Below are 24524 nucleotides of genomic sequence, written 5' to 3' on the forward strand. Positions count from 1 at the left end.
ACAGCAGCTCAAGGAAACCTGCCTGTCTCTGTAGAATCCATCTCTGGGGACAGGGCACAGCTAAACAACAACAACAAAAAAAGCAGCAGAAACCTGTGCAGATGCAAACGACTCTGTCTGACAGCTTTGAAGAGAGCAGTGGATCTCCCAACACGGAGGTTGAGATCTGAGAACGGCCAGATTGCCTGCTCAAGTGGGTCCCTGACCCCTGAGTAGCCTAACTGGGAGACATGCCCCACTAGGGGCAGTCTGACACCCCACACCTCACAGGGTGGAGTACACCCCTGAGAGGAAGCTTCCAAAGAATCAGACAGGTACATTCGCTGTTCAGGAATATTCTATCTTCTGCAACCTCTGCTGCTCATACCCAGGCAAACAGGGTCTGGAGTGGACCTCAAGCAATCTCCAACAGACCTACAGCTGAGGGTCCTGACTATTAGAAGGAAAACTGTCAAACAGGAAGAACAGCTATACCAAAACCCCATCAGTACATCACCATCATCAAAGACCAGAGGCAGATAAAACCACAAAGATGGGGAAAAAGCAGGGCAGAAAAGCTGAAAATTCAAAAAATAAGAGTGCATCTCCCCCTGCAAAGGAGCACAGCTCATCGCCAGCAACGGATCAAAGCTGGTCAGAGAATGACTTTGACGAGATGAGAGAAGAAGGCTTCAGTCCATCAAACTTCTCAGAGCTAAAGGAGGAATTACGTACCCAGCGCAAAGAAACTAAAAATCTTGAAAAAAGAGTGGAAGAATTGATAGCTAGAATAATTAATGCAGAGAAGGTCATAAACGAAATGACAGAGATGAAAACCATGACACGAGAAATACGTGACAAATGCACAAGCTTCAGTAACCGACTCGATCAACTGGAAGAAAGAGTATCAGCGATTGAGGATCAAATGAATGAAATGAAGCGAGAAGAGAATCCAAAAGAAAAAAAAGAAGAAAAAGAAATGAACAAAGCCTGCAAGAAGTATGGGATTATGTAAAAAGACCAAATCTACGTCTGATTGGGGTGCCTGAAAGTGAGGGGGAAAATGGAACCAAGTTGGAAAACACTCTTCAGGATATCATCTAGGAGAACTTCCCCAACCTAGTAGGGCAGGCCAACATTCAAATTCAGGAGATACAGAGAACACCACAAAGATACTCCTCCAGAAGAGCAACTCCAAGACACATAATTGCCAGATACACCAAAGTTGAAATGAAGGAAAAAATCTTAAGGGTAGCCAGAGAGAAAGGTCGGTTTACCCACAAAGGGAAGCCCATCAGACTAACAGCAGACCTCTCGGCAGAAACTCTACAAGCCAGAAGAGAGTGGGGGCCAATATTCAACATTCTTAAAGAAAAGAATTTTCAACCCAGAATTTCATATCCAGCCAAACTAAGTTTCATAAGTGAAGGAGAAATAAAATCCTTTACAGATAAGCAAATGCTTAGAGATTTTGTCACCACCAGGCCTGCCTTACAAGAGACCCTGTAGGAAGCACTAAATATAGAAAGGAACAACTGGTACCAGCCATTGCAAAAACATGCCAAAATGTAAAGACCATCGAGGCTAGGAAGAAACTGCATCAACTAATGAGCAAAATAACCAGTTAATATCATAATGGTAGGATCAAATTCACATATAACAATATTAACCTTAAATGTAAATGGACTAAATGCTCCAGTTAAAAGACACAGACTGGCAAATTGGATAAAGAGTCAAGACTCATCAGTCTGCTGTATTCAGGAGACCCATCTCACATGCAGAGACATACACAGGCTCAAAATAAAAGGATGGAGGAAGATCTACCAAGCAAATGGAGAACAAAAAAAAGCAGGGGTTGTAATCCTAGTCTCTGATAAAATAGACTTTAAACCATCAAAGATCAAAAGAGACAAAGAAGGCCATTACATAATGGTAAAGGGATCAATTCAACAGGAAGAGCTAACTATCCTAAATATATATGCACCCAATACAGGAGCACCCAAATTCATAAAGCAAGTCCTTAGAGACTTACAAAGAGACTTAGACTCCCATACAATAATAATGGGTGACTTCAACACTCCACTGTCAACATTAGACAGATCAACAAGACAGAAAGTTAACAAGGATATCCAGGAATTGAACTCATCTCTGCACCAAGTGGACCTAATAGACATCTATAGAACTCTCCACCCCAAATCAACAGAATATACATTCTTCTCAGCACCACATCGCACTTATTCCAAAATTGACCACATAGTTGGAAGTAAAGCACTCCTCAGCAAATGTAAAAGAACAGAAATTATAACAAACTGTCTCTCAGACCACAGTGCAATCAAACTTGAACTCAGGACTAAGAAACTCAATCAAAACTGCTCAACTACATGGAAACTGAACAACCTGCTCCTGAATGACTACTGGGTACATAATGAAATTAAGGCAGAAATAAAGATGTTCTTTGAAACCAATGAGAACAAAGATACAACATACCAGAATCTCTGGGACACATTTAAAGCAGTGTGTAGAGGGAAATTTATAGCACTAAATGCCCACAAGAGAAAGCAGGAAAGATCTAAAATTGACACTCTAACATCACAATTAAAAGAACTGGAGAAGCAAGAGCAAACACATTCAAAAGCTAGCAGAAGGCAAGAAATAACTAAGATCAAAGAAGAATTGAAGGAGATAGAGACACAAAAAACCCTCCAAAAAAATCAATGAATCCAGGAGTTCGTTTTTTGAAAAGATCAACAAAATTGACAGACCGCTAGCAAGACTAATAAAGAAGAAAAGAGAGAAGAATCAAATAGATGCAATAAAAAATGACAAAGGGGATATTACCATCGACCCCACAGAAATACAAACTACCATCAGAGAATACTATAAACACCTCTACGCAAATCAACTAGAAAATCTAGAAGAAATGGATAATTTCCTGGACACTTACACTCTTCCAAGACTAAACCAGGAAGAAGTTGAATCCCTGAATAGACCAATAGCAGGCTCTGAAATTGAGGCAATAATTAATAGCCTACCAACCAAAAAAGTCCAGGACCAGATGGATCCATAGCTGAATTCTACCAGAGCTTGTACAAGGAGGAGCTGGTGCCATTCCTTCTGAAACTATTCCAATCAATAGAAAAAGAGGGAATCCTCCCTAACTCATTTTATGAGGCCAACATCATCCTGATACCAAAGCCTGGCAGAGACACAACAAAAAAAGAAAATTTTAGACCAATATCCCTGATGAACATCGATGCAAAAATCCTCAATAAAATACTGGCAAACCGGGTTCAGCAGCACATCAAAAAGCTTATCCACCATGATCAAGTGGGCTTCATCCCTGGGATGCAAGGCTGGTTCAACATTCACAAATCAATAAACGTAATCCAGCATATAAACAGAACCAAAGACAAGAACCACATGATTATCTCAATAGATGCAGAAAAGGCTTTTGACAAAATTCAACAGCCCTTCATGCTAAAAACGCTCAATAAATTCGGTATTGATGGAACGTACCTCAAAATAATAAGAGCTATTTATGACAAACCCACAGCCAATATCATACTGAATGGGCAAAAACTGGAAAAATTCCCTTTGAAAACTGGCACAAGACAGGGATGCCCTCTCTCACCACTCCTATTCAACATAGTGTTGGAAGTTCTGGCTATGGCAATCAGGCAAGAGAAAGAAATCAAGGGTATCTAGTTAGGAAAAGAAGAAGTCAAATTGTCCCTGTTTGCAGATGACATGACTGTATATTTAGAAAACCCCATTGTCTCAGCCCAAAATCTCCTTAAACTGATAAGCAACTTCAGCAAAGTCTCAGGATACAAAATTAATGTGCAAAAATCACAAGCATTCTTATACACCAGTAACAGACAAACAGAGAGCCAAATCATGAATGAACTTCCATTCACAATTGCTTCAAAGAGAATAAAATACCTAGGAATCCAACTTACAAGGGATGTAAAGGACCTCTTCAAGGAGAACTACAAACCACTGCTCAGTGAAATCAAAGAGGACACTAACAAATGAAAGAACATACCATGCTCATGATAGGAAGAATCAATATCGTGAAAATGGCCATACTGCCCAAGGTTATTTATAGATTCAATGCCATCCCCATCAAGCTACCAATGAGTTTCTTCACAGAATTGGAAAAAACTGCTTTAAAGTTCATATGGAACCAAAAAAGAGCCCGCATTGCCAAGACAATCCTAAGCCAAAAGAACAAAGCTGGAGGCATCACGCTACCTGACTTCAAACTATACTACAAGGCTACAGTAACCAAAACAGCATGGTACTGGTACCAAAACAGAGATATAGATCAATGGAATAGAACAGAGTCCTCAGAAATAATACCACACATCTATAGCCATCTGATCTTTGACAAACCTGAGAGAAACAAGAAATGGGGAAAGGATTTCCTATTTAATAAATGGTGCTGGGAAAATTGGCTAGCCATAAGTAGAAAGCTGAAACTGGATCCTTCCCTTACTCCTTATACGAAAATTAATTCAAGATGGATTAGAGACTTAAATGTTAGACCTAACACCATAAAAGCCCTAGAAGAAAACCTAGGTAGTACCATTCAGGACATAGGCATGGGCAAGGTCTTCATGTCTAAAACACCAAAAGCAACGGCAGCAAAAGCCAAAATTGACAAATGGGATCTAATTAAACTAAAGAACTTCTGCACAGCAAAATAAATTACCATCACAGTGAACAGACAACCTACAGAATGGGAGAAAATTTTTGCAATCTACTCATCTGACAAAGGGCTGATATCCAGAACCTACAAAGAACTCAAACAAATTTACAAGAAAAAAACAAACAACCCCATCAAAAAGTGGGCAAAGGATATGAACAGACATTTCTCAAAAGAAGACATTCATACAGCCAACAGACACATGAAAAAATGCTCATCATCACTCGCCATCAGAGAAATGCAAATCAAAACCACAATGAGATACCATCTCACACCAGTTAGAATGGCAATCATTAAAAAGTCAGGAAACAACAGGTGCTGGAGAGGATTTGGAGAAATATGAACACTTTTACACTGTTGGTGGGATTGTAAACTAGTTCAACCATTATGGAAAACAGTACGGCAATTCCTCAAGGATCTAGAACTAGATGTACCATATGACCCAGCCATCCTACTACTGGATATATACCCAAAGGATTATAAATCATGCTGCTATAAAGACACATGCACACGTATGTTTATTGCGGCACTATTCACAATAGCAAAGACTTGGAATCAACCCAAATGTCCATCTGTGACAGACTGGATTAAGAAAATGTGGCACATATACATCATGGAATATTATGCAGCCACAAAAAAGGATGAGTTTGCGTCCTTTGTAGGGACATGGATGCAGCTGGAAACCACCATTCTTAGCAAACTATCACAAGAACAGAAAACCAAACACTGCATGTTCTCACTCATAGGTTGGAACTGAACAATGAGATCAGTTCGACTCGGGAGCGGGAACATCACACATCCGGGCCTATCATGGGGAGGGGGGAGGGGGGAGGGATTGCATTGGGAGTTATACCTGATATAAATGACGAATTGATGGGTGCTGACGAGTTGATGGGTGCAGCACACCAACATGGCACAAGTATACATATGTAACAAACCTGCACGTTATGCACATGTACCCTAGAACTTAAAGTGTAATAAAAAAAAAAAAAGAGGAAAAAAAAATAACTCCTTTTTCTAAAAAAATGAAATTCTTTGCTCACTCATATCCCCCTCTTCCTAAGGGAGAGTAAAATATAAACTTATAGTTTCATGAAATAAGCCTATAGTAGTATTTCTTTTTCATGCTTTTATACTTTTAATAAATGTATATAAACAATATGTGGTTTGGTGCTTTTTCACTTTATTGTATCTTTTACATCTTTTTTTTTTCTTCTCTGTCACCAAGTATGGAGTGCAGTAGTGTGATTATGGCTGACTACAGTCTTAATCTCTCGGGCTCAGCCTCCCAAGCAGATGAGTCAACAGGCACCAGGCACGTGCCACCATGCCTAATATTTTTTTTTTGTAGAGACAGGGTCTCCCTATGTTGTCCAGACTGGTCTCGAATCCCTGGATTCAAGTGATACTCCTGCCTTGGCCTCCAAAAGTGCTGGGATTACAGGTGTGAGCCACCCTGCCTGGCCTCATACATCAAATTTATTGAAAAAGTTTGTAGTGATCTCAAAAGTTTGAAGACTTCAGAAGTGTGACCTTGGTCTTCAAAATTCTCTTAGACTTTTACCAAATGAGTTTTAGAATCTGCTTATCAAGTTCCACAAAGAAACTATAGTGAAGTTTTGAATGAAAATGCACTGAATTTCTATTTCATTTTGGGAGGAATTGACTTGTATATACATGATACTAAGTATTTTCATTCATGAACAGGGTATTTTTCTCCATTTATTCTATTTAATACAATTTAATACTTTTCTCCAATAAGGTCTTACACATTTTTGGTAAACTTTATTTTTACATACTTTATAGTTTTGTTACCATCTTTGTAAAAGACTAAGAGAGGCCAGGCGTGGTGGCTCATGCCTGTAATCCTAGCACTTTGGAAGGCCAAGGTGGGTGGATTGCTTGAGGTCAGGAGTTTGAGACCAGCCTGGGAAACACAGTGAAACCCCATGTCCACAAAAAATGCAAAAATTAGCTGGGCGTGGTGGTGTGAGCCTGTAGTCCCTGCTACTTGGGAGGCTGAAGTGGGAGGATCGCTTGAGCCCGGGAGGCAGAAAAGGCTAGGGGCAGAGAGACTAGTTGAGGATTTATGCAGAAATCCAAGTAAAACATAAACAAAACAAATAAAGAGAAATCCAGGTAAGAATTATAGCCTAACAAAAAGAAGAAAAGATTCATCTTGGAGAGAGATGTGCACAGATCAGAGAACTACTTAGGCAGCACAACAGACTAAATCATATTTAAAGAAGAAAGGGAAAGAATGAAGGCCGCTAGAGGGAAGGCAATGCCATTTATTCAGATAGAAAACCTAAGAAGACAAAATTTAGGTTAGGGGTGATAGTCATTTTTCTATATGGTATATTTGAAGTGCCTTTCCAGGAGGCAGTTGAAAAAAATGGGCCGAAGGCTCAGGAGAGATATTTCAGGAGAGGCCTGAAAGTCTTAAGAAAAGTAGGTGAAGACATGACATCAGATTGCCTAGGGAGAAGATGAAGTAAGGACAAGGGCAGGAACTTGAAGATGGGTGAGTTAAAGGATGAGCAGCAGTAAAGGAGCCCACAAAGATAACTGAGCAGTAGTTAAGATAGGAAAGATTTGTAGAGTGCTATACAAAATGGATTATTCATATGATTGTTATTGTAGTTTACTTGTACGACATAAACCATTTTTGGTACATAGGGAACAATAAATTCTTAGACATTTCATGTGAAAAGTACCTAATGTTGTAGAAAAAAAAAAGCATGGACATTAGATTTCACAGGCCTACTTTAATGGCTATATAACAAAGAACCGTAGGTCATAAGAGAAAAAGCAATTAGGCTGACCTCTAGGAGTCAGAAAAGCTCCACACAAGAGGTTATAAAAGAGCTGAGATTAAAATAAATGTATAAGTTTACTAGCCTGACAAATGTGTACAGTGTCTCACAGTGGAAAAACATTTCAGGCAGACAGAACAAGATTTGTTGAAGCATGGTCTCAGCTTCCCCATCTGTTAAAAGGGGTTAATACCTACCCTGCTTGGCTACTACAGCAATTAAGTAAGAACACATATGTAAATCATCAAACGGAGTTTCTGTTATATCTTAACTGCTTAATAAATATTCTCTTTAACCTGTGGTATACTTCTTCTGTTATCATTGTTATTTTTTGAGAGAGTCTTGCTCTGTTGCCCAAGCTGCAGTGCAGTGGTGCAATCTCAACTCACTGCAACCTCTACCTCCCAGGCTCAAGCACTTCTCGTGCCTCAGTCGCAGGTGTGCACCACCACACCCAACTCATTTTTTGTATTTTTAGTAGAGACGGGGTTTCACCACGCTAGTCAGGCTGCTCTCAACTCCTAGCCTCAAGCTGATCTGCACACCTCAGCCTCCCAAAGTGCTGGGATTACAGGCATAAACCACCTCACCTGGCCCTGCTATTTGTTATGTAAGATTTGCTATTATTCTATTACACGTATTCTTAAATTAAATGTTTGAAGGGAAGGATCTGTGAACTTATAAATCTAGAAACTATGCAATTAAGGTCAGTAATATGTCCTTAAAATGTTATAAAGTGTTCAGAAAATGCAGAAGTGATATCTCACTATTTCCCTTCCAATTCCCTACTTTATTATATATGCTAACACTTAAAAACTTTAAATTTTGGCCGGCCGGTGGCTCAAGCCTGTAATCCCAGCACTTTGGGAGGCCGAGACAGGTGGATCATGAGGTCAGGAGATCGAGACCATCCTGGCTAACACGGTGAAACCCCGTCTTTACTAAAAAAATACAAAAAAACTAGCCAGGCGAGGTGGCGGGTGCCTGTAGTCCCAGCTGCTTGGGAGGCTGAGGCAGGAGAATGGCGTAAACCCCGGAGGCGGAGCTTGCAGTGAGCTGATATGCGGCCACTGCACTCCAGCCTGGGCGACAGAGCGAGACTCCGTCTCAAAAACAACAACAACAACAACAACAACACTTTAAATTTTGTAGCAATTAAGTTTCATATTACATTTGTTCTAAATGATTTTAATTGAACTGAGAGCATTAATAGTTTTCCAAAAAAATATTACTTCTTTGAAGAAGCTGCTGTTATAGTAAAAGTGTTAAGTAGAGATAAAACTACAGTGATTCAGTTTTACAGTTACATATCTGTTCATTACCTGAAGAGCTGGTTGTTATCATCAACATTTTCTGATCCCCACCTCCCTTTGATATCTTCAATTACATGATTCTTAAGAAATTTCCTCAACAGTTGGATAGTCTGTTGCCTTGTAACTTCAGGACCAAAATTGCTATTATTTCTTAATAGGTCATAAAGCCAATCCACTGCTTCTCCTGCTGTGAAACAATTACCATATTTTTTAAAGTGCTGTCTGTGTTTTCTTAGAGGCATTCCTGCGCGAAAAGATGTGGTAACTTCATTCCACTGTAAAAAGAAGGAAAATATTTTTAAAAATTTGAAGAAAAATTAAGTCTCATATTGATTTGAAGTACATTAGGTAAAGATAATTCTTTAATTCACATCTGATTACATCATAAAAATTCTTGAAGAATCATTCATCTTATTTCTGCCATATAAAATTTTATATCTGGCCGGGCACGGTGGCTCACCAGAAGTCGGGAGTTCGAGACCAGCCTGACCAACATGGTGAAAACCCATCTCTACTAAAAATACAAAATTAGCCGGGCATGGTGGTGCATGCCTAAAGTTCCAGCTACTCGGGAGGCTGAGGCAGGAGAATTGCTTGAACCTGGGAGGCGAAGGTTGCAGTGAGCTGAGATCGCACCATTGCACTCCAGCCTGGGCAACAAGAACATAACTCAGTCTCAAAAAAAAAAAAAAAGAAAGTACATCTTACACTGCTTTCTTTTTATTAATTCTAGTGCTGTAGTAATATTTTTATGTAATAGTTTTTTTATTAGAAGCACTTCATTGGCTTATCAGCTTGTTTAAGAAACCTAGAAATAAGGAAGAACTACAATCAATATAGAAAACATTCATCCTTGTTTTTTACCTCAATTAATATTAATGTTGGTAGCACTGTGCTTCACATTCATTATTTCACTTTAATTATCACAATTCTATGAAAAGGTACTATTAATTTCTCATTTTTCAAATAAGGAAAATAAAGCAGAGAGATTAATAAAATGACCAAGGTCACAGAGCTAGGTGATGAATGCAGGCATTCAAATCCAGGTGTGATTGACTTTAAAACCTGTACTCTCAACTACTGTGCTGGCCAAACAAAGCTTATGGCAGGCGAAGTATCTTTAACATGAAAAATGGCTTATGTATTTACTATAGCATCTCTTTTGTGAAGATTCCTGTAATGAACATACAACAGATGGGATAAATTAAGTAAGTTGAAAGTCCATTGCATGTTTAATGACCCTGTGACACTTACATTTTGCAAAGATATTGATAGTTTTTAAACTGTCCTCAAATCAGCCAGACCTCTACATTTATGACCGCTCTAACGGTGAAGCATGGAGGTGATGCTGGTATAGAATAAACACATCACTTTTTAATAGAAAAATCCTACGTTAGCGGTCAAATCTAATTTGCAACCCATTATGCCACTACTAGCTATGTTACTGCTTTTCTAACCTTTGTGGCCCCGATACCACAAGACAGAATTTAAGGGCTGAAAACTTGATGATTATATTGTTTTCTTTCCACACTTTCCCACTTTATATATTTATTTATCGAAGAAACTGATATTGAGCTGCTCACTCTATACTGGCCTGAGGATACAGTAATAAAAATGACAGAAAGGGTCTCTGTACTAAGGGAGATTACAGAATGGCTTTCCTGAGATGTAGTACAGGGGAGTGGTTTTAAGAACAGGCTCTGGAGTTAAGACTAGTAGGGTTGGTTTCCCAGTTCTAGCTCTGCCACTATTGTTTATGACATTTTGGACCTATTTTCAATCTCTATGCCTCAATCTCCTTAACCACAAAACAGGGACAAAAGGACCTAACGAATGGGCTTATTGGAATGATAAAATGACATAATATATGTGAAGTACTAGTAAGCATTCAGTGCATGTTTTCTTTTTCAGCGTGTTTATACTACTTTCATCTAATGGGTTTTTAAATTATGTGGCAGGACTACCCGATTGAGGTTTCTTCCTGTCCTAAATTCTACCCTTCATATTGATAAATATGGCCAATAACTTCCTAAGTAGCAGAATCCATGTGAGATTGCCATACCAGTAAGATCTGAATTCTACCTCTGCCATTTTCTGTTGATGTGACTTTAGAAGGCATGTAACGCCTGTGAGCCTCAGTGTGCACACTGGTAAAGTAGGGCTAATAATACATGCTCGCCTGAAGGGCATTCCTAAGAGGAAAGTGCTTGTTATTCTGCAGATCACAACACACTTTCAAAAACAGCATCCTCCTGGGAAACCCCTTAAGGCAAGCATGTATTAGTAACCTTTACCAGTGTGGAAACAGGCTCGCAGAAGGTAGGGGACTCACCTGACGTCACATAACCAGTACCACAGTATCCTATAGAACCGAAGACCCAACTGCACGAAACGCATTAGGAGTACTATACATGCAAATTCAGGAGCCAGCAGCACTGGTTCCTGATGGGTACTCAGAAGTACCGTTTTGAAACAGGCAGCTGTTATCCTAGTGCTATTCGGCCGGTACATCCTGCGTTAAATTCTATGGGTTCAATAAACAAAATTGTCACATTCGGGCTTGCCCACAACCTAACCCTACAAAGCTTTGGAGCTCATTCCCAATTGCTCCCTAATTGTGAGGCGGGTAGAAAACCAGGCGTGGTGAGCGGCTAAATCGGAATATTCTAAGACGCCCCCAGGGCACAGGAGTTGCTCCTCAAAGCGAGTCTGGTGCGGCCAAGCGCGGCGCTTCCTTTCGGACCTGAGACCCAGATCCTCAAAACAGAGCGAGCGGTGAGTTTGGCAAGGGTCGCACACCCGTTACTTCTCGCCAGCGTTTTCACTGAACCTAGGGCTCCTGGGACTCATCCCTCCGACCGAGGTAAAACTGCGAACGGTCGAGGTGAAACTGCCAGCAGTGGTGACTGCCGTCAGCCCGCTGACCGGTCCCGTCTATCCGAGCTGTCTTACCAGCTTGGTGGCCCGATAAGGCCCGGGAGGCACACCCCGACTCTCCATAGGTCTGTCAGCGCCTGGTGGCATCCATGGCGGCGAAGGCGACACTCAGGCCCAGCGGCCCGGGTAGTGGCGAGTCTCGGCACAACCGTTGGCCCCGCCGCCGATTTGAATAGCATAGAGGGCTGCGCGGATTGGCCGCGCCGCGGGTCACGTGATGCCGCAGCCGGCCTCGGGACTGAGTCGGCTCCACGGCTGGGGCCGAGGAGACTCGGCAGCGTCCCGGAGCTCCGGTAGCTGGCGCGGGCTGGGGTGGGCTGGGCTGGCCTGGGACCGCCTGGGTGAGACAGGCTCGGGTTTCCCTGGCGCTGCTTCTCGCTCCTGCGGTCTACGGCGAGGCGGAGTCCTGTTTTCGTACTCAGAAGGGATGAGCTGTTTAGTTCCAAACGAAATCATTTGGAGTCCAGCCTTTGGTTTAAGGAAATTTGAAAAGACAAGAAAATACGGTTTTTCTGCCTGGCCCTACAGGATCTTCAGCAGTTAGCTTAGAAAGCAAAGCAGCCCGATGGATATATGTCGCAGTTTTTCTCTCTCTGCTCTCTATCCTCTCTCTCAGCAGGGGCCATGATTCTCTGAAGTGCTAAAATGCAGGTTCACAACCCCCTAATTGTGCAGTAAAATGGATCATTCAGAACCCCCCTGATTGGGTAATAAAATGGATCATAGGTAGACTTTCTTAAGTACATACAATGTGGGGCTTGGGAAAGGTTGTGTATAACTTGCCAAATTGCTTCCCTTAAAATCTGCCACTGTATAAGAATCCTGGTTATGTTTGGATCATGATTATACACTTAAAATTTCACTGGGATCTTAGAAAATAAATCTTCAATAGAAGTCAGTTTTCAAATGACAAAAACTACATTCCGAAAGTTGAAGAGACTTAGTCTTAGGTCTCCTTGGCAAAGCACAGACTTCATGATTTTAATAAATACCCTGTCACCAGTCTGAAACTGTTTGATGCTAAGAATCCCTTAGTACAGTGGGAGATTGCTTGAGTGATTTGAAGCTGTGGAAGAATTCACTTGGAAATTAAATAGCAGTTTAAGAGGATAGGATGCAGTAAAAAGAAGAGATAAAGGAAAATGTTCAGTGAGCGGTAGTGTGGGTCTGTGGAGTTTTCCTTAATTTGGGTTATTTAGGCAGAAACACATCTGTTTTCTACCAGAACCAGTGGGTAGGAATTTTCAAAACACACTTGGTAACCAGGAACAATCTACTCAATTTTCCACTTATGTTAAGGAAAAGTAAAATGATTGATGTTACAAAATAATGTTAACCGTTTCTTACCTGGCTTTATGATACATTGTCCCAGGATTCCCTTTTTCTTTTCTTTTTCCTTTCAGAAGGAAATGGAGATGAGACTGTGGAAGCCAGACTTTATTTTTGCCCAGTTCCCCAAGTTGAAAATCATCTCACATACAGCCTTTGATATAAGTAACCACATTTTAATAGTACCTTAATAATCCACTGTGGCTGTGGATTCACTGCACCATCTGCTTTCACATTTATAGTGTCTTTAGATGATAAAATATTCAAAAGTTAGGTTTTTGTTAAATGTAGGTGGTCTGAGTTTCTTTAAGGTAACGTTGCATACCTCTGCTCTTAACAATTATTCATTGATTGCATAGTTTAAATCCTGGAAGTAATTTTATTTCCTCTCATTACCAATTCTGTGAGAGTCACTTTATCATCCTTTTCCTAATTCTACATCAGAATTTCTCAGAGTGGGTTACAAACTACATGTTTTAGGATTTCCTGCAATACCTGTTAAAATGCTGATTCCTGGGATTCCCCAAATCCTAATCAGGTGTTTGTGTGTGTGTGTGTGTGTGTGTGTGTGTGTGTGTCATGGGAGGGAAAGTAACAGGGTAAATGTGTGGGGTTGGAGGCGCCTGGATCTCTGAAGGCTATGCAGCTGAGATGCTGTAATGCCCATGAACTGCCTAGCTGTGGACTTACATATGAAAGAAATATGAGCCTCTGTTAATTTACTCTTCTAGCTGAACCTAACCTAACCTAACCTACTCATTGTGATACAGTGAGTATCATGAAAGAAAATGAGCTCTCTTCTTTTGTCTGCCACCATGTGAGATATGCCTTTCACCTTCTGCCATGATTGTGAGGCATCTCCAGCCACACAGAACTTAATTCAGGTAGCTGGAGAGAGAATGGTGGATGGGAGGCAGGACTAGATGGCAGCTCCCACTTGGATGGAAAGAGCAGAGTGTGGAGGCTTGCATTGTGAACTTTTGCTCCAGAATGACTGCAGGAATAAATCAGGAAAGCTGAGAGAATTGATAGACCATCTGAAGGAAGCAGATTGCTCCTGCAGGACCCGGGAGACACCCCAAATACTCTGCTGGCTGGTATCCATGACTGAGAGACCCAAAGACAGTTCACATCACACGATTCTGTGCAGACAACCCCCAGTACCAGCCCAGAGCCTGGTAGACTTGCTGACTGAATGGGGAAAAGTTGAAAGCATTCCTCTGAGAACTGGAACAAGACAAGGATGCCCACTCTCACCACTTCTCTTCAACATAGTACTGGAAGTCCTAGCCAGAGCAGTCAGACAAGAGAAAGAAATAAAGGGCATCCAAATCGGCAAAGAGGAAGTCAAACGGCCACTTTTTGCTGATGATATGATTTTTTACCTAGAAAATCCTAAAGACTCTTCCAGAAAGCTCCTAGAACTGATAAAATAATTCACAAAGTCTCTGGATACAAAATTAATGTTCACAGATCAGTAGCTCTTCTATACACCAGCAGTGACCAAGCTGAGCATCAAATGAATAACTCCCCTTTTACAGTAGCTGCAAAAAATAAAAACAAACAACAACAACAACAACAAACTTAGAAATATATCTCACCAAGGAGAAGAAAGACCTCTACAAGGAAAACTACAAAACACAGCTGAAAGAAATCATGGATGATACAAACAAATGGAAACACATTCCATGCTCATGGACGGGTAGAATCAATATTGTAAAAATGACCATACTGCCAAAAGCAATCTACAAATTCAAAGTAATTCCCATAAAAATACCACCATTGTTCTTCACAGAACTAGAAAAAAGAATCCTAAAATTCGTATGGAACCAAAGAACATTCCACATAGCCAAAGCAAGACTAAGCAAAAAGAATAAATCTGAAAGCATCACATTACCTGATTTCAAACTATACTGTAAAGCCATAGTCACCAAAACAACATGGTACTGGTATAAAAATGTCACAGAGACCAATGGAGCAGAATAGAGGACGCAAAAATAAGCCCCAATACAGCCAACTGATCTTTGACAAAGCAAACAAACACATAAAGTAGGGAAAGAACACCCTATTCAACAAATAATACTGGGACAATTGGCAAGTCATATGTAGGAGAATAAAACGGGATCCTCATCTCTCACCTTATACAAAAATCAACTCAAGATGGATCAAGGACTTAAATCTAAGACCTGAAACTATAAACATTTTAAAAGATAACATTGGAAAACCTTTCTATACATTAGCTTAGGCAAGGATTTCATGACAAAGAACCCAAAAGCAAATGCAATAAAAACAAAGATAAATAGCTGGCACTTAATTAAACTAAACAACTTTTGCACAGCAAAAGGAGCAGTCAGCAGAGTAAATAGACAATCCACAGAGTAGGAGAAAATCTTCACAATTTATACATCTGACAAAGGACTAATATCCAGAATCTACAATGACTCAAACAAATTGGCAAGAAAAAAATAGATTCTAAATTATTTGACATGTTTACTTATAAGCATTTATTCCATTATATTACCTAACAGTTAATTTTTAAAATAGTTTACCTACATTACTTATGAAAACTGTGACAGTCATTATTTAAAGATGGGAATAATTAAGCTTAAGAGAATAATTGATAATGTACAGAGAGATAATGCAAACTCTACGAGAAACTGAGAATAGAGTAGAAGTGGAGAGACTGGCCTTTAAAGGAGCAGGAAATACTTCCTTTTTTATATTAAGGAGACAGTGATAGGCCTTTTCTATTGTAATAGAAAGAGTATGGGAATGGAAAATGGGTCAGAAAAACTGTCTTGTGTCTCAACTCCTACCTCTATTATATAATTTATTGAAGAAATTACTCTTTGGCACAAAGTTTCAATTATTCATTCATTTGACAAGTATATTTTGAACTCCCCAAAGTAGAAGTTACTTTGGCAAAATAATATAATATTTTTCTCTAGGAAATTAAAACCTACTTCAGAAATGGTCATGCAAAGAAGCACTGAACTGCAGTTATTTAACTGTGATAATGGAGGTGTGTTCAAAGTGCTATGGGAACACAGTAAAAAGAAGGACCCATACCTTTTCAGGAGAGACTAGAAAGACTTCATGGAAATGTTTAATGACAACTAGAAGGAGAAGCAGAAATTTATATTTGGGCTGGTTAAGGTTAGCTGTGATAATAAAAATTGCAATGCAATGATGATAAATGATGAACCTAAGAAACCTCACTCACATATGGGACAACACAGAAAATTACTTTTCACTTTTCTCCCTTGGTTTATATGAATGCTTTCACATAATTGCACATTATTTTCTTAGAAGTAGAATTAATATTTTATTCTCATTCATAATCAGAAGGCAGCTGGATCTCCATAGTTCATACTTCCTGTAAATAAAACATTACAAGTTTTAAGGAGCTAATGGCTGGTTATGTTTTCAGAAAACATGATTAGGGTTGGGTGCAGTGGCTCACACCACAAAGTATTAAGACAAAATAATTCCAGCACTTTGGGAGGCCAAGGCAGACAGATTCCTTGAGCCCAGGAGTTTGAGACTAGTCTGGGCAACATGGAGAAACCCCATTGCTCCAAAAAATACAAAAAATTAGCCAGGTGTGGTGGCACATGCCTGTAGTTCCAGTTACCTGGGAGGCTGAGGTGGGAGTATCACCTGAACCCAGGAGGTGGAGGCTGCAGTGAGCCATGGTTGCACCAGTGTACTTCAGCCTGGGTGAGAGCGAGACCCTGTATAAACAAAAAAGAAATAGAAAACATGACTAGGTTAATTTATTAATAGTGACTTCAAGCTTTTTCTTATTAGAAAATTTACACACTTTTTGTCCTTTAAAATAAAACTCAAAGGTTGGCATGCATTTAACTTCACACTCTGAAGCAACTTCCTGACAGTCTTCTATGTCTACTTCAAGCAACACCGTCTTGGAATACTTTGCAGAGAGGGAATGAAAGTCTCAATTATTTTGTAAAGCTTGCAACACGTGGCTGAGAAATCAACTACTATAGGTTTATCTCCTGGATTGTCCAAGGCCTACTGAAAAGCATACTTGTTCTCAATATGCTTTACCATTTTGGCTGTTGGGGTCTGACTAGCAACTGTAAGAATAGACAGAAATGAATCCAAAGCACCAGGCTGAGCTTTTTGCATATTAGATCTTTAGTGGACTGTCTTTGGAGTTCTCTGTAGTAGCACATCAATGTACTCACTTAAGCTTGACTACTTTTAACTCATACCCCATTTAGAAGTCTTCAGATAGGGAATTCAAAGTGTTTTTAAAAGATGAATACCAATATCTTAGACTTTCCAAATGTAAATACTGCATTTTAGAGTTTATTCTCTGTGAAAAGACTGTTTAAGCATCCTGACTATATATCCATATATCTACTTCTATATATCATATATGTATATATTTGAAATTCAGGTTAAAATAATACTTAAGTGTGTATGAGGTATACTAGTTAATCAGAATTTTCTGTTTAATGAAAATACTATTGGTTTCAACATAATTGCTGAAAATCCTCCTAAAATAAATCACTTCCTTTGATGTCCTGTTAATGCTTAATATGTGTATTAAAAGTTATGTGAAAATGTTTTTAATTAAGCACTTCTTAATTTTGTTTTGCCTGGGTTTTACTATACTTGAATATTATTATTTTTAGCTTCCCTTGAATTTCTTCACTCTGAATAATTCTTATTTGTGTGTGTGTGTGTATTTAGTGCATGATAATAAAAGTAACGCCATTTTGTAAATTATATTCCACGGTTAATACAGAGTTTTAGTTTTTCCATTATAATCATTCATATGCAGTAGTTTCCTCTTACATCTTCCTTCATTCTGTCTGCTTTTTGCTTTTCTTTCTTTATCTTTTGTCTTTTCTGCAGAGAGATGAAAGTACGGGATGTAGCTGTAGGAAATTCTAGGCTTCATATCATATGTAATTTTATAGTCTTCTACTTTTCTTTGAACTCTAATGCCAACTTTTTATTCTCTTTTAACTTTGCTTAGTCAGAGCTTATCTGCAGGGAGATAAGCTATGAATTTCAGTTAATATACATGAAAAATGTTATTTTAATATACAACCATCAAATGTCTGGATTTGCCCTTGCTTAATGTAATTTTTTATGTTTTTCAATAAAAGTGATTTATTAAAAATCAGTCGGTCTTTAGCTATACAATTATACAGGTCTAAGACACAGATACGTATATATGCATTATGTTTATGTTAATTTACAAAGCAGAAAATTATTTGGCTGACTGCTTTGTAACTATAGTGTGTACATGGGAAACCTGATAAACTCAGGGTATGAAAATGACTGGTAGAAGATTTGTAGAGGAGGAGGTAGTTTGTGAATTTTGTGTTGAGGAAAGACTGCCGTGAAATCTGAAAATGACCCTGTGTCTAGAAGAAAATTCATAGAACAAGGAACATTCTCTCCTGCTGTAGTGGACATTTATTGATTGATCACTCAGCATCCATTTCCCTTACAATACCCAGATTTTTCTTAGGTCTTTCATCCCTGTTACATACTTCCTATGAATTTAGGGAGATAGTCACATTGCTGCCATATCTAGGGTAGGCCTACATTACTTAATATAATAAGAACATTTAGTTCCCCTGGACACTCAGTGTTGGTTGGACTTAAGCCAGAAAGTATGTTGAAACTGTCATATTTAATGCACGTTTTTCCAGCTCCCACAGAAAAGTTTTGGAGTCAGGAAGGCACACAGCTGAGGATGGCTGGCAACTACAAGACATCTGGCAGATATTCTAAGTACAGGGGAAAAAATAATCTAATCCTTACAAAGTTGGATATTAAAGGTGGGAAAGTGTTCTAGAATCACAATAATACCTGGTTAGAAAGTCATCCTGCATTTTTCAACTGCAAGAATCATTAGTAACATGTGTTCATGAAACTTCATCTATGAGGTGTAAGGACTTTCACATAAAACTAGCCTTCCCTTTAACTTTAATTCTTCCCCATTGTGCAGGCTGTTGAATTAAAAATTATTAGTTCCTTTATGTGGGTATTATATTAGAAATTCTGTAAAATTTTAAGAATTATTTCCAGGGTAAAATGAATTCCCAGTTCAAGCCACAAATGATTCATAAATGAATATTTAAAGTACAATCCATTCATAAGTTTAGAATTTACTGTATCTATGAAAGGTTTTGTACTGTGCTAGAACGAGCACTGCTTTAGGAAGGAGTCAAAGAATATTGATTCTAATCCTGGCTCTGCCATTAATTAGCTATGAGACCTTGGCAAGTCCCTTCCCTGGTTCTTAATTTTGTCGTTTGTAAAATGAAGGAGTTAAAGTAGATGTCTAAGATTCTTCCAGTTCCAGGAATTTGTAATAAATTAACCAAATTTCAGAACACATGCTTATTCAACAGTGACTTTAAAATACTAAGTTTTAAAAATATGTTTTGAAAATTATCCTAAAATCTATGATATTAGGATAATTAAACATTATCCTAAATGTTTAATTTAGGATCATTAAACATTATTCATAAAAGTAATTTTACCTTTGGGCATTTAATTTAATACATTAGTTAAGATCATTCTAATAATGGTACCAAGGTACAACTAACTAGGAGAAGTATTAGAGGTCATATTAAATGCATTTTTTAAACTAATCTAAATTTATTTTAAATATATTCATTTATTTTCAAATTTTTTTCATGATGCATTGATTTAAGAGAACTTTTGCTTTGTACACACACATACACACACACACATATACATGCACATGCCATGCACACAAACATATATAACGTTTCTTACATTCATTCAGCCTACTTTATACCAGGTACTATGCTAGGATCCAGGGACATGAAACTTGCAGTTATTGGCTGCAAGGAGCTTACGGTCTGTTGAATGAAATAATCATGTAAACTGGCAGCTGCATGGTCAGTTAACCTATGAAATATCTGCACACACTAATCATCAGAGAAATTCTAATTAAATAGTATATTCCAGTTTTTGCACATTATAAGATTTATAACATGTAAGGCAGAATGTGGCAAAAGGGACACTGTTTTGGAATGATTATAAATCCTACTCCTTCTTTGTCCCATTATCCTGTTTAATTTTTCTTCTTAGATACTATCAGCATCAACATATTATATTTATATTTTACATAATCTGTTTTCACCTACTGGAACGAAAAGCTCCATCAGAGAAAGGATTTAAGTAGAAAGATAAAAAACTGGATAAGCACACACTCATTTGGGGGAGGCAAAGATACATGAAGCAAATGTTTACTCCATGTAAAATTTGTATTCGTTGTTTCTGTAAGATGTATTTTATTCTCTTGTTTGAAATTTTTATATTGGGCACAGATTTCTTTATTAATTGAATATGAAGGCAAATGAACAGATAGTGTATTTTTTTAAGCACCATGGCCCCTGTAATAAACTATGTGGAATGCTTAAGAACGTCATGAAACCTAACTTTGGAGGGAGTTATGTCAGGAGGAAACACCTGAACTAATCTTGATGAATGAATTTAATTAGCCAGGTGGAGAAAGGAAGGAAGGAGGTCAGTCTCACAAGAAGAAGCAACTTATACAAGAGTCATAGAGGCATGTAAGTATAGAATACACACAGAATTGCAGGTAATTTGCATAAGTAGAATATATAGTACAAGGAAAAGGAGAGTGATACGAAGCTGTAATAGTAAGTATGGATCAGATTCTGAGAATTTATTTGCTATATTAAGAATTTCACTTTACACCACTTCAAATCTATTCCTGATAATTCTTGCTTCTGACTTTAAAGATCACTTTCCTGTAGGCAGTCACATTGTAATTGTAGCTCCCACATCTATTTTTGTTTTCTTATAGTTTATCCTGCATAAAACAGCCAGTTACCTTTTCACCATATAGTTCCCTCTTCAGTTGTATTTACCATAATGTATTATATCTACATACATTCAAAATGCACGAGAGAATGTTACAATTTTTGCTTTTAAAGATCAAACACACTTTAAACAACGACAGAAGACAAGAAGACTTTGTTATATTTACTGAGATGCTTAACATTTCTGTTCTTCCTTCATTCTCGATGCTACAGGCATCTTTTGGGTATTATTTTCCTTCTGTCTGAAGAAGTTCCTTTAATGATTCTTGTAGAACAGATCTGCTGGCAACGCATTTTTTAGTTTATTATCCATCTGAGAATATTTTATCTTAATTCCTAAAAGACATTTTCTCTGAATATGGAATTCTGGGTTGAAAATTATTTTCTTTCAGAACTTTATAAATGTTGTTTCACTTCCTTCTGGCCTCAATGAAACAGCTGCAGTCATTAGAATAAATGTTTCCCTATAAGTAATACATCATTTTTCTTTGGCTTTTTTCGTGATACTTTCTTTGTCTCTAGTTTTCAGCAGTTGGAATAGGATGGCTCTGGGCATTTTTTCATTGTTGTTGTCATTTTTCTGTTTGTGTTTGCTGAATTTTTTGAATCTGTAGCTTAATGCCTTTTCTTCACATTTGGGTTATTTTCAGCCCTTATTTCTTCAAAGTTTTAAAGGTTAACATATTCTTTTTTGTCTCTATGACTAAAATAACACAAATATTAGTTCTTTCATTATTACACCACAGGTTCCTGAGGTTCTGTTTAACTTTCTCAATTATTTTCCCCCTGCTTTTCAGATCATATACCATAGTTCCCCCTTATCCTCAGGGGTTACGTTCCAAGACCCCTCGTGGTTGTTTGAAAGGCAGATAGTATCAAACCCTGTGTAGACTATGTGCACATTTCCTTTTCCTTCTTTACAATGTCACAAATAGAACATTCATTCTTACTGTAGATCTTAGTAATCTCGACATATGATTTATTTGATTTCTTTATTAAATTGAAAACTTTCACCTTATTAAATCAAGTTTAGCCTAAAGCTACATCCTTACATATTCTAAGTTCAGCCTAAAGGGTTCTCTGTACATCGTGAACTATTAACAAGTGGAGATGTAAACAGACCATAGCCTATTCTTGTGCCAATCACCGAGTTTTGGCCAATCAAATGCAGCCAGCTATTCAAACCATGTTCCCATAAGGTAAACACCGAGCAGTAACTAATCCAGGTGTTTCTGCACCTTACTTCTGATTTCTGTAGGTTACTTTCCTTTTTCTGTTCATAAATCTTCTTCCACCACATGGCTATGCTGAAGTCTCTGAGCATACCCTGGCTTGGGATGCTTTCCAATTTGTAAAGCATTAATTGCTCAATTAAACTCTTTCAAATTTAATTCCACTGAAGTCTTTCTTTTAACAACATTTTCACTTAAAAGTAGCACCTGATGGCTTCTCTTTTGCATATCTAAATTGCCGGCATCACTACTTGTACCTTGGGGACAATAGTAAGTAAAATAAGGGTTACTTGAATACAAGCTCTGCTATACCACAACAGTGTGGTGACACAGATGTGACAACAAATATGGCCACTAAGAGACTAATGGGCACATGTAATACACAGTGTGGATATGCTTTGATAAAGGGATGATTTCATGTCCTGATTGGGACAAAGTGGGGTGGTGTGAGATTTCATCATGCTGCTCAGAACCACACATGTTTTAAAAGTTGTGTATTGTTTCTTCTAGAATTTCTATTTAATATTTCAGATTGCAGTTGACCATGGGTAAGCAAAACCTTGCATAAGGGGGGACGATGAAAATTTCTATTGCTCTATCTTCGAATTCATTAATTTTTTTTTTTTTTGTCCTCTCTATTCTGCTAGTGAGCCAAAGTTTTAAAATTTGTTATTGTATCTTTTAGTTCTAAAATATCCATCTGGTTCTTTTTTATGTTTTCTATGATCATTCCTCCCTATCTGCAGAGGATTGGTTAAGACCCCCCTGTGGATACCAAAATCTGTGCATACTCAAGTTCCACAGTCAGCCCTGTGGGACACTCAGATACAAAAAGATTGCCTTTGTATACTCAGGTTTCACATTCCATGAATATTGTACTTTCAGTTCATGTTTGATTGTGGATATGGAACCTGCCAATACAGAGGGCTGACTGTATTTATTGAAAAATATCCACTATGTGGACTCATCCAGTTCAATCTTTTGTTGTTCAAATATCAATTGTATTTTATTTCAAGATTTCAAGATTTTATATCTGCACTCTTTCCTGTACTTTCCTGTTTCCTGGGGCTCCCCTCATTAGTCCTCTTACTGTATCTTTGTTACTCCACTCTGCCACATGCTTCTTGTGACTCTCTCCACATCTGGTACAAAGCAACAAGATAATAAAAGAATGTGTTAGTCCATGTTCTCACTGTTATAAAGGACTGCCTGAGACTGGGTAATTTATAAAGAAAAGAGGTTTAATTGACTCACAGTTCAGCATGGCTGGGGAGGCCTCAGGAAACTTACAATTCTGGTGGAAGGGGAGGCAGGTGTTTCCTACAGCATGGCAGGTGAGAGAGAAGACCAAAGGAGGAACTTCCAAACACATATAAAATCATCAGATCTCTTGTGAACTCACTGACTGTCATGAGAACAGCATGGGGGAACCACCCCCACGATCCAATCACCTCTCTCCCTTGACCTGTGGCATTACAGGTCCCTCCCTAGACATGTGGGGATTACAATTCAATATGAAATTTGGGTGGGGACACAGGGCCAAATCATTTCAAAGGGGGTGGGGGAAAATTACCTTATTTGCTTTAATTACAACTCCTGTGACTGGAAATGAAAGTTTTCCTCCCTTAGAGTTTTCAGCTCTTGTACCTCCCATTGCTGCCTCAGCCATGGTCTTTGAGCCACTATTGGATTGCTTGGGGGCAGGGACATGAGAGAATGGAGAACAAGAAAGAAAAAGGGAGTTCCTGTATTCTCTGAGTGTTGGGAGATTGCTTTTCCACTCCTTGAGCTTCTTAAGCCAGAACTGGAGGAATTTTCCTGGCACTTTATCTGTTTACAATCAAATTCTATTTCCAGATTTCCTGCTGAATTGAGTCCAGGCCAGGAGATGCTAGAGTAAAATAAAAGTTAAAACTCACTGCCCTTTCAGTGGTACTTTGAATTCTGATTTTCTTCCCAGTCTCCTTGCCACTTACTTTTCAGAGTTCTCAAACAGCTGCTGGATGCATTCTGTTCAGGTTTTACACCTGTATTAGGTACAATAGTGAATTACTAATAAATAGTTACTTGATTATTGAGTGAGGGATATCATAACTTATCAAATTAAGAATTTTTAAATGAATTTTTTTGCCAATATTTTTTATGAGGGAAAATGGAATTTCTCTCTTGTAAAATTCCTTTTCTAGATATTAAACTAATTGTTTTTTGTTATCCTGAAAGAAATGATCTTCATCACATTTTTGTTTAGTTCTCATAGTATTTGCTGCAGGCTCAGTATGTAATTGATTTTTGGAATATTTTTACATTTTTGTACATTCTTATTTGTAGATCTTTGTGTTCCA

At 38.3% G+C, this 24524-nt stretch overlaps 1 protein-coding gene and 1 pseudogene across 2 annotated transcripts in view; both read right to left on the bottom strand.

The window, feature by feature from the left end:
• The window catches only part of DEPDC1 (DEP domain containing 1), a 29958-nt gene extending 17906 nt beyond the window's left edge, over positions 1 to 12052 (bottom strand). Inside the window, exons 1-2 of one of the 2 annotated variants that reach the window (XM_033225261.1) lie at positions 11769 to 11899; positions 8826 to 9091 (exon numbers count right to left, since the gene is read on the bottom strand). In XM_033225261.1, the coding sequence (XP_033081152.1) occupies positions 8826 to 9091; positions 11769 to 11840 (338 nt within the window). In that variant the 5' untranslated portion in view covers positions 11841 to 11899. Of the gene's footprint in view, positions 1 to 8825; positions 9092 to 11768 lie in introns of both variants that reach the window. The other variant, XM_033225260.1, reaches the window with a different exon arrangement.
• A 4796-nt stretch (positions 12053 to 16848) lies between these two features.
• LOC117093504 lies at positions 16849 to 17156 on the bottom strand (annotated as a pseudogene).
• Between the last annotated feature and the right edge of the window lie 7368 nt (positions 17157 to 24524).

Source organism: Trachypithecus francoisi, unplaced genomic scaffold (genome assembly GCF_009764315.1).
Source record: "Trachypithecus francoisi isolate TF-2019V2 unplaced genomic scaffold, Tfra_2.0 Lachesis_group12, whole genome shotgun sequence".
Classification (NCBI taxonomy): domain Eukaryota; kingdom Metazoa; phylum Chordata; class Mammalia; order Primates; family Cercopithecidae; genus Trachypithecus; species Trachypithecus francoisi.